This window comes from Anticarsia gemmatalis, chromosome 18 (assembly GCF_050436995.1).
Source record: "Anticarsia gemmatalis isolate Benzon Research Colony breed Stoneville strain chromosome 18, ilAntGemm2 primary, whole genome shotgun sequence".
NCBI classification, from domain to species: domain Eukaryota; kingdom Metazoa; phylum Arthropoda; class Insecta; order Lepidoptera; family Erebidae; genus Anticarsia; species Anticarsia gemmatalis.
Window position 1 is genome coordinate 6,699,075 of NC_134762.1, and position 14,930 is coordinate 6,714,004.

Genomic DNA, 14,930 nt, shown 5'->3' on the forward strand with positions numbered 1-14,930 from the left:
AAAATACTCTTTCTATTAGTGAAAACCGCATCAAAATCCGTTGCGTAGTTTTAAAGTTTTATGCATACGAAGGGACTACAGACAAAATGGGCGACTTTGTTTTATACTATGTAGTGATACGTTCTACATACATATATAGATAGATCCTGGTGAGTGTATGCAGTATAATTGCTATCTAATCACTAAAGCGTCAGAAACAAACAATATTAAACGGGCTATTAATCCTCATACCTGTGGCGCGATTCTCTACAATCGGTACTATCGAATATCAAGTGCTTGACATTTGAAATGCATAGGAAAAATAGTTTCCACCGCGCCCGCTAGAGGCGCTGATCAGACTATCATACAAAATTTATTGATAGCTAGCCGGTAGTTGAGAATCGCTTCACTTGTACCTACCTCGTTAAATATAATAATAAATTATTGTTTATGTAATATGATTTACATATATTTTAAACTCGATAACTGTCATATTGTGCTGAAAAATACCGATAACTATGTCTTAAATGCATTGGAGCAACATGAAGGATATTAATTTTAAACTTCAGTAGGAATGATCTCATGCATTCAATCTTATTGCGCTCGGTCGCGCCGGTCCAAAGTATGTTTACGTTGTTAATCTGTGGTATTTGTGTACTGTGTATTTTACAGTTAAAAACTGTTTTTAGGTAGAGCGCGTTTTCCCTAGATAGAACTAGTTTTTTTTCTAAATGCTTTTGTTGAAACTAGAATGCATTCTGAATGTTCCCAGGAAGAATGTAGTTTAGTTACTTCTTTCTTTTGACAACTATTGATTTGAAATACATGCTAAAAGATGTTTTGTTTCGATCTCTATTGCTAATTATGACAAAAACCTGGAGTGAAAACTACTTTTATTTAAAATCAAATATTTCAGTGGTTAATTCTAATTTTAACTAGTTACTTCTAACTTTAATAAAGGCATGTAGTAAAAACTAGCCTTTATTAGAAAAAAATGCGTTCTATCTAAAAACGAGTTTTAGCTGCAACATATACACCACGTGATATGACGTAATCTAAACATTGGGATCGAGTCGGGCGCTTGCGAGTCCGCCGTATAGACGACAGTACAGTAAAATTTGCATTTCGCATCAAATCACTCATAAAAATTGAAAAAATTCAAATATACGGACCTAATTTTAACCATTTTGTATTAGTTTGGTGTGGACTTGATCTCTTTTATAGTTTCTTTGTTTTTATAAAGGGTGGTGTTTGTGACTGCATTTATAAAACGTAAATACGTTGTCTAACTACATTCTGGTGAGTGTTTGCAGTATGTAGCAATTCCTATCTAATCAGTAAAGCATCGGAAACAAACAATATTAAACCAGCTATCAAACCTGATAAAAGGTACCTATCAAGTGAAATACAATAAAGAGTATCCTGTTTGAAAGTAGTACTCAAACAGTTCACGATGGCACAACACAATTTTGAAGGAGCTGTGGATAATATATCTGACCGGCAGCTTGAATACATACAAAGCGTTATAGTGGAGCAAGGTTTCGAAAATAGCAAAGTGACTTTTGAACTCGTCGGTAAACCAGGTGACAATTATGTAGCAAGCGTGAAGAGAATAATCATTGAAGGAGAAAATGGTAGCTTGAGAATGATAGCAAAAATAGCACCTGGACATGAATTACTACGCCAAGCAGCAAATACTAACCTTTTCTTCAGAAATGAGCATGTAATGTATACTGAAGTGTTACCAAAATTGGTGCAGCTGCAAAAGGAAGCAGGTATTCCAGCAGAAGAACAGTTCAAATACGCAAAATGTTTCGGATCCTTATCAGAGGAACCAAATGAAGTGATCCTTCTGGAAGACTTGAAGACATCCGACTTCATAATGCTGGATAGATTTGAGATACTCTCGAGTGATTGCATTAAGTCTGTTCTGAAGAACTTAGCGCTACTCCATTCACTGTCATATGTCTGCAGACAGAGGGACCCTGAAGCTTATGAGAGTTTCAAGGCCAATTTAGTAGATATGTGGGCAGCTATGGACGGTTCTGGCCCTGGCGTAGACCAGATGAAGTTTTTCTTCCAATGCATTGAAAACGATGTAATCTCGATTCTTGATGATCCAGAACATGTCAATGCCGTAAAGCACAAGGTTGCTGGAGCACTGAGTCTGGCGGCGAAATTAGCGAAAGCAGATAACGAAAGCAAGTACAATGTTGTCGTCCAAGGCGATGCGTGGACTAACAACCTACTGTTCAAATTTGAGGTAAGTAAATTGATATTATATCAAGTAATGACTTCTTTTAGAAAAAATGTACTAGGTCTGATGACTTTGAGAATTAATGCTGATGTGTCTGATAAAGATGATTATATTAATTTTACAATAAGTAGACGGTCAAGGATAGGTTATCCTGGTGGTTTCTAATTTTATCGCGTTTATTATATCTAATGCTTATTATTGTTCAATCATTATTGCGAAGTACTTTTGATTACTTGTATCAATGTATCGCCAGGGTTTCGCCATTAATTTGATAAGAAGTGACACACCTGTATTTATGCGATAATTGTACATAGTTACTAGAACATGAATCGATTATTTTATTCTCTGTAACAATCAAGTATTACTCATGAAAGATAAAAACGTACGATTTTATTTTAAATGACATCACTTTAAGCTAAGCTTTTATAAAACATTACAAAGTATTATAAACGGGCAATAATATTATTATTAGATGGTTTTATCATGGTGATGAGTTTGAGTGAGTAAACTTAATAATCAAACTTTGAATCATAGTTTTTACATAAATAAAACAAAGGATTATCCTCTTTTAAGGTCTACTCGTATGTAGATACTAAAATTCTCTTCTTACTATCAAAGCTTATCTACTATAAAAGTTAAGTCCCACTTTTTGAAAAACGTTTTCCCATTTTTCGTAATTTTCACAGTCTATCATTTCAATTTCCAGGATGGTGAAATACCTGCATCAATCATGGTCGACTACCAACTGTCGAAGAACTGCAGCCCGGTCTACGACATCATCTACATGATCTTCAACGGAACAGACCACGAGTCTAGAAAAAAGAACTTCAACGACTGGATCGACTACTATCATTCAGAACTTGACAAGTCATTGTCCAACTTCGACTTGAAAGTCAATTTTATCTACCCTAGAGATAGGCTAGATGCTGACTTGAAGAGATATGGTAAAGTCATGTTTGGCCTTTGCTTGTGTCTTGTCAGTGTGTTAGTAAGGAAGTCTGATGATGCCGCGAAAGTCATGGAGGCTATGCAAGACGAAGATATGACTACAAAAGTACAAGAAATGGGTGTTTCTAATTCAGATGATGAAACTAAAACTCGTTATAGAAATAAAGTTATAGGGTTGATTGATAGTTTTAATGAGTTTGGTTTGCTTTAAGTGTTTAGATATTGTTTATCGATAGTGATAGTAAGAATCGTTTCTATTTTATACTGAATTTTTAAAGCTGAATAATTTGATGTTATTTAATTAAATGTTTTATATAATAACAAAAAGTAAATGATTTTAAGTTTTCTTATTAAGATTTATGATTTAAATTTATTTCGTGATACGTTTTTATTCAAAACTAAAGTAAAAACTATTTAGATATAAAAGCACTTGTACGAATGTAATACAAATGGTACATATGTATTAATGTAATGAAATGTTGATTTTATTGATAGAATTTCAATTGTTTTTAAGAATAGTTTGTAATTTTTTATGTATTTTAATTTAGTTTGGTGAATTTTTACTTTTTATATAATATTATGATTTTACGTCATAAAATTGTACAATTTAAAAGTTTACGTACAATATACCCAGTTTGATTTTAAACATAAGGTTTTTTGTTTCTCTACTCTTTCTTGTCGTGTTACAAAATACGTACCTATATTTTTTTTAACAATTCGTACAATTTATTTTTATCTCAATTTAATAATTTTTTATCTAATACAATTGCTAACCATTGCAAAAAGTTATGTTTAAAAATATTGTAAAGTCACCTTTTTTGTACAACTGCGCGAACATGTTGCATGTTCTTTTTTGTAATAGTGACCTTATCTACACAATACAAAAAACTTATTATATCAAAACTAATTTAAAAATATCCAGCTATTAATACGACGAATATAAATTCCTAGTGTTGAGTGTTAAAATGGTCAATGGCCACCGGCATAAATAGCAGCAAAATCGCCAAACTGCAATGTTTAACCCAATGTTTCAGGGTCACTTTGATTATTTCAAAAATATTTTCCAGATTGCAAGACTCTATAGCATATTAAGCATAAAAGAAATAAAATGCTGCCGAGTAACTAAACAGTAACATAAATAGGTAACTGACTTCATTCGGATAACATATAACACATAACACCACAATGTGTCTGTGGTCACTTTGACGGTTTTCAAAAATATTTTCGAGATTGCAAGGCTCTATAGCATATATTATTAACAACAAGAAAAAAATGCTTCCAGATGTAACTTACTAGCTGACCCGCGCAACTTCGCTTGCGTCACTTAAGAGAGAATGAGTCAAAATTTTCCCCGTTTTTGTAACATTTTTTACTGGTATCTTCTCTGCTCCTATTGGCCGTAGTGTGATGATATATAGCCTATAACCTTCTTCTATAAATGGGCTATCTAACACTGAAAGAATTTTTAAAATCGGACCAGTAGTTCCTGAGATTAGCGCTTTCAAACCAACAAACAAACAAACAAACTCTTTAGCTTTATAATATTAAGTATAGATATTACGTTATATCAGGAAGCATTTTTTTGGCAAGACTGGCATTTCTGGAAGCAAACATCTAGCTTTGATGAATAACACGTCAATTACATAGACTAAGGTATTATTTAGATAAATAAGTATCTAAAGTCAACAAAAAATTATGAGCTAAACAATGTAATCAAGAACCTGACGTAATGACTTCTAATTATTCTTGACACGTCTTCTTTAAGAACGTACAATGATGTGCGTGCATAAGGTTATACTTTATCTCCCTGGAGGTGTAGCCCATTGGGAAAATACGTCATTTTATATCAGCTTAGCCTTTCTTCCAAACTATGTTGGAGTCGGCTTCCAGTCTCACCGGATGCAGCTGAATACCAGTGTTTTACATAATTATCATTGTCTCAGTCTCATTCCACGTTAAATTAGTTCGCTACGACATATTTTCTCCCTCCACAGATATTCCAGTCTCTTTTAGTCGACAGCTCTGTGTTAACATTACATGCATATCTACTTTCACCCGGTCCATCCTTATTTCCTACTAAAGAATAATATTGCCACAAACACTTTGAGAACAATTTTCAATCATTAATTGCATCATACGTGAAGCATTGCTGATTAGAGGAGATAAAATCTCTACTTCCAGATAATTTTAATAAAATTGAGCTGGATTGCGTCGTCATATTAAGTAAATTATATTGCTGACTACAACGAATAGCTTTTTTATCACAGTTTAATAACTTGGTCATGCCCCTTTGTTATTTTTTTCTTCATAATTAATCTTTGTACTCATAATCTTATCTCCTGCAAACAGAAACAATAATAATTGCTCAAGATAAAAATATACCTATATATTTTAAATAAGTTACGATTAAAACAGTTCAGTAACAGGAATCGGGACAACATGGCACGATACAACTTTGAAGGAGATATAGATAAAATTTCTGAACGTCAATTAGAATTTATCAATGACGTCATCATAGAGCAAGGCTTTAAGAACAGTAAGGTAGTCTTCGAACCTCTTGGCAAAGCTGGAGACAATTATGTAGCTAACGTGAAGAGAATAACTGTACAAGGAGATAATGGGAGCCTAACCATGATTGCTAAAATAGCACCGTGTAAAGAATTGTTCCTTGAAGCTTCTAATGCTACAGAGTCCTTTAAAAATGAACACGTTATGTACACTGAAATCCTGCCCAAGTTCTTGCAGATACAAAAGGATGCGGGTGTGCCGGAAGAAAAACTATTTAGACACGCAAAATGTTACGGATCATTAAGTGAAGATTCGAACGAAATCATTCTTTTGGAAGACTTGACGCTATCAAACTTTGCAATGCTGGACAGATTTGAACCACTCTCGAAGGAATGTATTAAATCTGTTCTGAAGAACCTTGCTGTATTCCATTCACTATCATACGCTTGCCGAGAGAAGGAGCCAGGGATTTTTGAGAAATACAAATCAAAATTAATTGACACGCGGTCGGTGGTAGAAGGTCCTGGTGCAGAGCAGATACAGTTTGTTCTCCAGTGTGTTGAAAATGATATATTGAATATTCTTGACAATCCAGAGCATGTTGAGTTAGTGAGAGGTAAAGTTGTTGGAGCTATCAAAGACGCGGCGGTACTAACAAATGCTGATATTAAGAACAAATACAATGTTATTGCTCAAGGCGATGCGTGGTCCAACAATATTATGTTTAAGTTAGAGGCAAGTATCAATTTTGTATTATGTTTCATGTCTTTGTTTTGTTTGCTGATAACCTAGAGATAATTCGCTCCAAAAATAATGATTGCTATCATATCATAACAGGCGCGGATGCGAAAGCATAATTATTTTATCATATTGTTTAATATAAACGAAAAAAAACATGTCACAGTCTACAAAACAATGATCTGTGCATTTATGTACTTTTTCGGTTTCATAAAAAATAAAACACCTCCTAATAATATTCATTGTCAATTTTCAGAATGGAAAAGAACCAGCTTCAATTTTGCTAGACTACCAACTAGCAAAGAACAGCTGTCCAGTGTTCGACCTTATCTACATGATCTTCAACGGCACTAACCATGAGACAAGGAAAGAAAACTACCCTGAGTGGATAGACTACTATCATTCAGAACTAGGAAAATCACTTTCGAATTTCGACTTGGACGTTGATTCCATCTACCCTCGGGATGTGTTAGATGCTGACTTGAAACGATATGGAAAAGTCATGTTTGGAGCATGTGTTGCTCTTGTTAATATCTTAGTGCGAAAGTCGGATGACGTTGCCAATGCGATGGAAGCTTTGCACGGTGATGACTTAGATGAACAAGCAAAACAATTGAGTGTAATGCAATCTGACAATGAAACTAGAATCCTGTACAAGAATAAGATTGTTGAATTGATTGATAGTTTTACTATGTTTGAAATGTTGTAAGTTTTATATAATAAATTATGGATTTAAAAACTAATTATAATACTATATGAATATGTATTTTTGCCCGGTTTTTTTCCATTCGGCAGTATGCAAAATTTTATGTTTTTTTAATTAGTTTGGCAGAAGTTGAAGGAAGCGTAATATGATCCCACAACTTCGTAAAAAGCCTAGTAAAAATGAGACTTTCCGCTGCGCTAGTTTTTTTGGGGAATGACGTTCTAAATTCTGTACTTTGTGAGCCTTCGCCAACCGAGCATTCAAATGTCTAAACTAAGTTGTTGGACTATAGTATTATGTTATCTACTAGTGTTAAACTAATATTATTATGGTAATAACGCAGAAGAAAACAGTAGAGAGCCACGTGTTACGTTCTTTGCACATGTGATAGGGATTTTATGATGTTTGTACTATTATACCTCATGTATCAAGATGATTTTACACTGCAGCTTACGTCAGTCGCACTATAAAATATGACAATATTCTTGATGAAACTGATAAATTAAACAACGAGTGGACTATGGCATGTGCAAGTGACAATATAGAGAATATATCTGTGTACTGAATAGTTCTACAACTAAACAAAGAACTTTGGCGTGCACAATTTATATAGGATATAATAAATAGTTCCGTGTATCTATAAAATAAAGTAGCAAACAGGCCTCTATCAGATGAATAATGTTTTGTACACTGCCGCCAGCCGCGAGCCTTGCACATAATGCTCTGTAGTAAGTTGTTATACTATACCCACCCTCTTAGTCGCCATAAATTTACACACTAGAATTGAAATTGGCTGCGTCTCGGTCAATACATATTATCCACCATAAAATACCTACGGAATCTATTAAAATAAAAAAATAAGTTAATTGCATCAGCTTTTAACTTATTATTAAAGATTACAAAGTCAGCTTTGATACTAACATGAAATAATGCCTGTTGTCTTTCTTATAATTATCGTTGTAATTATAATCTAATCGTTGTTAAACAAACATATCAGGAAAGATAAAAATATTGACCATATATAATAAAAGAGAATTACAATCTCAGTTAGTTTAGAGTGATCGGTCCAAAATGGCTCAATACAATTTTGAAGGAGATATAGACAATTTAACTGAATCACAACTACAGTTTTTCAGAGATATCATCAAAGACCAAGGGCTAGAAAACAGTAAAGTAGTTTTCGAACCTGTTGGCAAAGCTGGGGACAATTATGTAGCTAATGTGAAAAAAATCACTGCAGAAGGAGAAAATGGAACACTAAAACTGTTTGCAAAAATAGCACCTACTGAAGAAATAATTTGGGAAGGCGAAAACACTTGCTTGTACTTCCAAAATGAACATGTTATGTATACTGAGGTATTACCAAAATTTGTTCAACTACAAAAAGACGCAGGCGTTCCAGAAGAAGATCAGTTTAAATACGCAAAATGTTACGGGTCATATACTGAGAAATTAAAAGAAATTATGGTATTTGAAGACTTGAAGGCGCTTAACTATATAATGATGGATAGATTTGAACCACTTCCGAAGGACTGTATAAAATCTGTTCTCAAGAACTTAGCTGTACTGCATTCTTTATCATACGTTTGTCGAGAAAAAGATCCTGAGGCCTACAATAATTACAAATCAAAATTACATGATGTACGGTCATTGATAGACGGTCCCACTGGTGAACAAATGAGAGTTTACTTACAATTAACCGAAGATGATACATTGGCTATTCTCGAAGATCCAGCGCTTGTTGATATTGTAAAAGGCAAAATAAGTTCTTCGCTCTCTGATGCAGCCAAACTAGCTAAAGCTGATGTCGACAATCAATACAACGTGATCATTCAAGGCGATGCATGGACTAACAATCTCATGTTTAAATTTGAGGCAAGTATCAATTTTGACAACTATTAAATCTTTATTTTCAGCTGATAAGCATAACCTGTACCTCGATTCTCTACTACTATCGACTACCGACAACCGGCTAGCTATCGAAATTTTGACATTTAGAATGTACTGCCAAAATGTTTCCTACGACACCCGTCAGAGGCGCAGATCAGATTTTCATACAAAATTTCTCGATGACAGGTCGGTTGTCGGTAGTCGATAATAGTAGAGAATCGAGGTACTGTAACCGTTTGTCTACCATTAATTTCGTCAAACAATATTCACAATTCCGTTTCTGCAGTTTGCTAACATAAATAATATCACACTTTATTTAACCCGAAGGCCTAAGTAGAGCTGTATGAGACACTAAGGTTTGACTATTAATAACGGGGGTGAGCTCATTGCTATACACGAAACTCCAGGCTACTATTGAGAAATATTCTAATCGATTAAGTTACTATCAAAATAATGATAAAAATGGAGAAACCCGTCTAACGTCACAATAAACGATATCGCAACTATTATTTTGACATCATTTAACATGGCGTCGCCTACGTGGCTAATAGGTACATATTTAAGCCTAAACATTTATATTGTTATTTATATGCGAGTCATCATTACTGAGCGATATCTAGTTATAAGCGATTCCGTATAGATTTCAAATAATTTGATAAAGGCACATCTGTTTACGATAAACAAATAAGTAACGTGGAAAACGATTAATATTTTTTTTATCTACGTGAAATGTAGGACTTTATTAGGTATTGCCGTCTACCTCGTATATCGGACAACAATTAAACACATATAAAACAGCTTAATACTTGACGATGATGAATTTTAAGGTTTAAATGACAATTATAATGGTAATATTTTAGCTACATGTTTAAATAATTATAATCAGATGTCTGATTTTTGAAGGATGCAATCATCCCTTAAATTTTATATCAATATATAAAATTAAAGTTTCCGTTCCGGTATTCAGCAGACGAACAGATCACAATAAAACGTAATTGATTCTAATCTTAAACTTCTTACACATTTTAATTCCAGTCATTGTCAATTTTCAGGATGGCAAACCACCGACTTCAATTATGGTCGACTACCAGCTTTCCAAAAGCTGCTGCCCCATGTTTGACCTCATGTACATGATCTTCAATGGATCAGACCACGAGACCAGGAAACATCACTACTACGACTGGATCGACTACTATCACTCCGAAGTAGGAAAGTCGTTAGCCTACTTCGACTTGGATGTCAATACTATTTATCCTAGGATTGTACTAGATGAAGACTTGAAACGCTATGGGAAAATCTTATTCGGTTCATGCGTAGCTGTTGTCAATTTGTTAGTAAGAAAATCTGAAGATGTAGCTAAGGGAATGGAAACTTTGCAACGTGATGATCTCACGGTTGCGGAACAAGCTCAGGAATTTAGTTTATTAGTATCAGATGATGAAACTAAGAAACTTTTCAAAAATAGGGTCATTGGATTAATTGATAGTTTCACTATGTTTGGATTACTGTAATATTGTTGTGAATTATAATTTTTTAAGTTTTCGTGTTGTGGTTATTGTATAATAGAAGACGGGAATTTAACGCAAACGAACGCGTGACGTTTCGGCACGAGTGACATGGGCCGTGGTCGCAGAATTGTCAGCTTGCGATCACGTTCTATTGTATAATTACTATGAATGTTACTATATCTAAACCGTTTATTTCATTTATACTTCCTAACCTGCTGTAACAAACTCTTCTTGCTGGACTTACAAGACTGTCAGAACAGACTGCATGCATATTAGTTTTTATTTTATTTTATGTATTGATCCCATTTGGAACCCCAGCTGCCGATTTGCCATAAGTTAGTAAAGAGGTCTCGGGTTCGAAACCCAGATACCTGATCTGATATGCAAAAAATTGTTTCTCAGGTTTTTTCTCGAAGTTAATGAGTTGAGGGTACAGACCTCCGAGTTTCGGAGAGTTTGTTAAGGCATCGGTCTAGCGCCTGACTTATCCTTGATTTCGCCTCGTTTCGGTTTAGCCGTCCCTCTAAGGGAATAGAGAGTGTACCTGAGTATTGTGCACTCACTTGAGACTATAAACTAAGTCCTGCACAATTGGCTGGTTTCAATGAAACTGGCCGCCTAAGCTGATCGTCGGCCAGACTGACGTTAATCGGTTAATGTGTTGTAAAGTAATTGTTCCTCGAAGATCTTGGAATAAATTCTAACCGCACAGCGGCGGGCAAAAAACGGATACCTATATCAATAATGTTAAAAAATCTCCGTCACTGACAAGAATATTCCAGTAGCGCGATTCTGTACAGTCGATATTGTCGAGTATCGAAATTTTGACATTTAGAATGTACTGCCAAAATATTTTCTACGACGCCCGTCAGAGGCGCTGATCAGATTTTCATACAAAATTTCTCGGTGACAGGTCGGTTGTCGGTAGTCGATAGTAGTAGAGAATCGAGCTACAGGTTCAGTATTACACAACTGTCTCGGAGAGCACATGTCACCGTCGGGCTTGCAATTGGCCTATCAACTGTCATGTTGTTAGCCATCTCACTAGGCTGTCAGAGTTACGGAAACAGTCATAGATAGATATGATGGTATGGTAGTTGCTTTAAAACTATAAATAGAAATAAGAGATTATAAGAAGGACTACTTATGAATCAAAATGGAGTGATTACTCATTAAAAAAATTGGGTGACAGCAAAGTGAAATTCGCTGTACTAATAAAATACATTCATGAATTCTTATCAATGACAAAAGTTATACTATTATTATGATTCTTTTTTTAGATACTTTATCATTCTTCTTCGTTTTTTTCCATTGTAATTATCATCATTTTTATACAATCTAATCGATATACCGGAGGAAGCAATCAATACAAACCTAAAGACGATAAATATCACCAATATATTACCAAAGCTAGGACACCTGAGTTAGTTCAGTAACAGTGGTCGGTCCAAGATGGCACAATACAATTTCGAGGGAGATATAGACAATTTGACGGAAGCCCAACTACAATTTATCAATGAAGCTATTAAAGAACAAGGAATTAAAAACTACAAAGCACTTTTCGAACCTCTTGGCAAAGCTGGAGACAACTACATAGCAAGTGTGAAAAGAATAAACGTACAAGGAGAAAATGGAACCTTAAATATGATAGCCAAAATAGCACCTACGCAAGAAATACTGTGGCAGGATAAAACATTCCTGTTCTTCAAAAATGAACATTTAGTATATACCGAGATACTTCCAAAATATGTGCAGCTGCAAAAAGAAGCAGGAATTCCCGAAGAAGAGTGGTTCAGATACGCAAAATGTTACGGATCTTTTACAGAACGAGGAAAAGAAGTGCTCCTCCTGGAAGACTTAAACGTATATAATTATACAATGATGGATAGATTTAAACCACTATCAAAAGAATGTATTAAATCAGTTTTGAAAAACTTAGCAATATTACATTCACTGTCATACGTTTTTCGGGAAAAGGATCAAGACACATACAATAGTTTTAAAGAAAACCTAGTTGATATGTGGGTAACAAAAGATGAACCTGATCCTACTGCAGAGCAAATGAAGTTCTTTTTCCAAAGCATGGAAAACGATGTTGCGGCTCTGATGGCAAATGAGCCCTATTATGTTAATATTGCAAAGGGTAATATTGCAGGATCATTGAATCTTGCATCAGAAATAGCAAAGGCAGACAAAGATAGTAAATATAACGTTATTATTCAAGGAGATGCTTGGACGAACAATCTTTTGTTTAAATTAGAGGTAAGCGTTTCTCCAGTACTTTAATAAGATTCAATTTTTTTTTTCGCCCGTCTGTGTGAGGGACATGAGTATAATTAATATATTATAACTGTGAATGAAAGAAATTGCGTATCATATGTATTAATTGAATGAATGTAATGTTTTATTTTAGTCGAGTCAGATTTCATAATAAAATGTAAGTGATTATAACATCTTATCACCAACTCTTGCAATCAATTTGATAAAGATAATTAAAGTAATGAACGGTATAGGTAAAAAATGTTTAGGTAATGTTTATTTTTTGATTATACAAAGATGACATAGTACTTAGTTTTTAACCTAATTTTGTATAAAAATACATTTTGTGTCTCATGTATACTCAGCATGATTCTTCTGTCAATCTTAGTGTCAAAACAAATATTTCATTGATACTTTTTATCTACAGGAAGGCAAGGACCCAGCTTCAATCATGATTGACTACCAGCTATCAAAGAGTAGCAGTCCGGTCTACGACCTCATATATCTAATCTTCAACGGCACGGATTACGAATCTAGGAAACAGAACTACTACGACTGGATCGACTACTATCATTCAGAATTAGACAAGTCTTTATCCAATTTCGACTTGAAAGTCAATTTCATTTATCCTCGAGACAGGTTAGATGACGACTTGAAGCGATATGGAAAAGTATTATTTGGTTTTGTTATTACTCTCATAAATGTATTAGTAAGAAAATCTGAAGATGTTGCAGAAGGCATGAAAATTATGGAAGAAGGCGATTTAGCCGCACAAGCTGAACAGTTAAGTGTGATGCAATCTGACAATGAAACTAAAACACGTTTTAGAACCAAGGTTGTTGAATTAATTGATAGTTTTAAAGAATTTGAATTGCTGTGATTTTTAGACAATTATAAAGAATCTGTGCAGAATATGTATGTGGTTTATTTAAATGAAAACAATTGTTAAAGAAGAATAAATGTGTCGAAATAGAGATATAAATATTTTGTGTTCAATCATTTTATTTCTTCATTCCTGTTCATATAATACAAAGTACTTACCCTAACTCTTCTACTCGCACGAACTACACTAAGGTATAATTAATTCCTTGGAAATTCTTTTATTTTCACACTTATATTATGCGACATTTGGTCGAACAGTATAACGATAAAAAGTCTTCTGATATTTTATTTATTGCTATAAAATATAATGCCATTAAAAATAACCTATCAGAAAACAAAGCAGTCTGGTCCATTCTGAAGCCCCATAACCCATAGTTATTTTTAATTATATAACTGCTTAAATCTATCAATGTGTCATTAGAATCTCAACACGGGTCTAATAAGTTTCACTATAAAGTACCCTTCAAAGGAATGCCTCTGGCTTTAACGGCTTGAGATAGATTAAGAAATTATAATATTTTATAGAAGGGCGCTGCCCTTGCGTAGTACATTTTATCAACATTGTCGGAACAGACTGGAAACTTAATAGGATGTCCGATTCAAAGACCAAAAAAAAATTGTGTGGAAGCTGTAGGTAGGTAATAATACAGATAGGATTGAATGGATTGTTTTGATGTCTTAGAGAACAACTTCTGATTATAAAGTGAAAATATCTGTTGCCGAACCCAAGTCCGTAAAAGTCTAATAGATATCTGAATGACTTTTCAGAAATAATACCACCTCATAGTCTGAAATAAGACTGGAAGGGTATCATGTATCTCAGATGACAACTATATTTTTAAACCCACTATGCTGTTCATTGCTAACTACATTAGATTATAGCGATTTACACGTTACTTCAAAGCAGCAATGTACCGAATAGTAACTATCAATTTAAGGTTCAATAGTTGTCAAATAGTTGAGGAAAACCACGAATGAAAACTTTTCAACAATGAGATAATAATTGTTTTAATAAAGAAATGATGTCACTAATAACACACAAATTTTATTAGTACCCGGATCAGGTATATCTTTACAATTTCACCAGTCATCAAGAAGTCCTTGTCAATGATATCACATACCTACAGTAGCCAACTTTAATCACGATTACCTAGCAATATGTGTTATATTTCGATCTAGTTGATAATATCCAAATAAGTTCTTAATTTTTACGGAAAGGTTGATTTTTCTTTGGTTGTTGCTATAAGAATTACTA

At 34.0% G+C, this 14,930-nt stretch overlaps 3 protein-coding genes across 3 annotated transcripts; all 3 read left to right on the forward strand.

Moving 5' to 3' along the window:
• Window positions 1-1,036: 1,036 nt before the first annotated feature.
• Window positions 1,037-7,166, forward strand: LOC142980764 (uncharacterized). Its single transcript, XM_076126342.1, has 4 exons — window positions 1,037-2,242; window positions 2,943-3,389; window positions 5,600-6,427; window positions 6,687-7,166. The coding sequence occupies exons 1-4, from the start codon at window positions 1,433-1,435 to the stop codon at window positions 7,137-7,139; spliced, it is 2,538 nt and encodes an 845-aa protein (XP_075982457.1). The 5' UTR covers window positions 1,037-1,432; the 3' UTR covers window positions 7,140-7,166.
• Window positions 7,167-8,201: 1,035 nt separating this feature from the next.
• Window positions 8,202-10,722, forward strand: LOC142980465 (uncharacterized). Its single transcript, XM_076125862.1, has 2 exons — window positions 8,202-9,011; window positions 10,079-10,722. Exons 1-2 carry the CDS (start codon window positions 8,208-8,210, stop codon window positions 10,535-10,537), a joined length of 1,263 nt encoding a protein of 420 aa, XP_075981977.1. The 5' UTR covers window positions 8,202-8,207; the 3' UTR covers window positions 10,538-10,722.
• Window positions 10,723-11,933: 1,211 nt separating this feature from the next.
• On the forward strand, window positions 11,934-13,775 carry LOC142980464 (uncharacterized). Its single transcript, XM_076125861.1, has 2 exons — window positions 11,934-12,796; window positions 13,221-13,775. The coding sequence occupies exons 1-2, from the start codon at window positions 11,987-11,989 to the stop codon at window positions 13,671-13,673; spliced, it is 1,263 nt and encodes a 420-aa protein (XP_075981976.1). The 5' UTR covers window positions 11,934-11,986; the 3' UTR covers window positions 13,674-13,775.
• The last annotated feature ends 1,155 nt before the right edge of the window (window positions 13,776-14,930 follow it).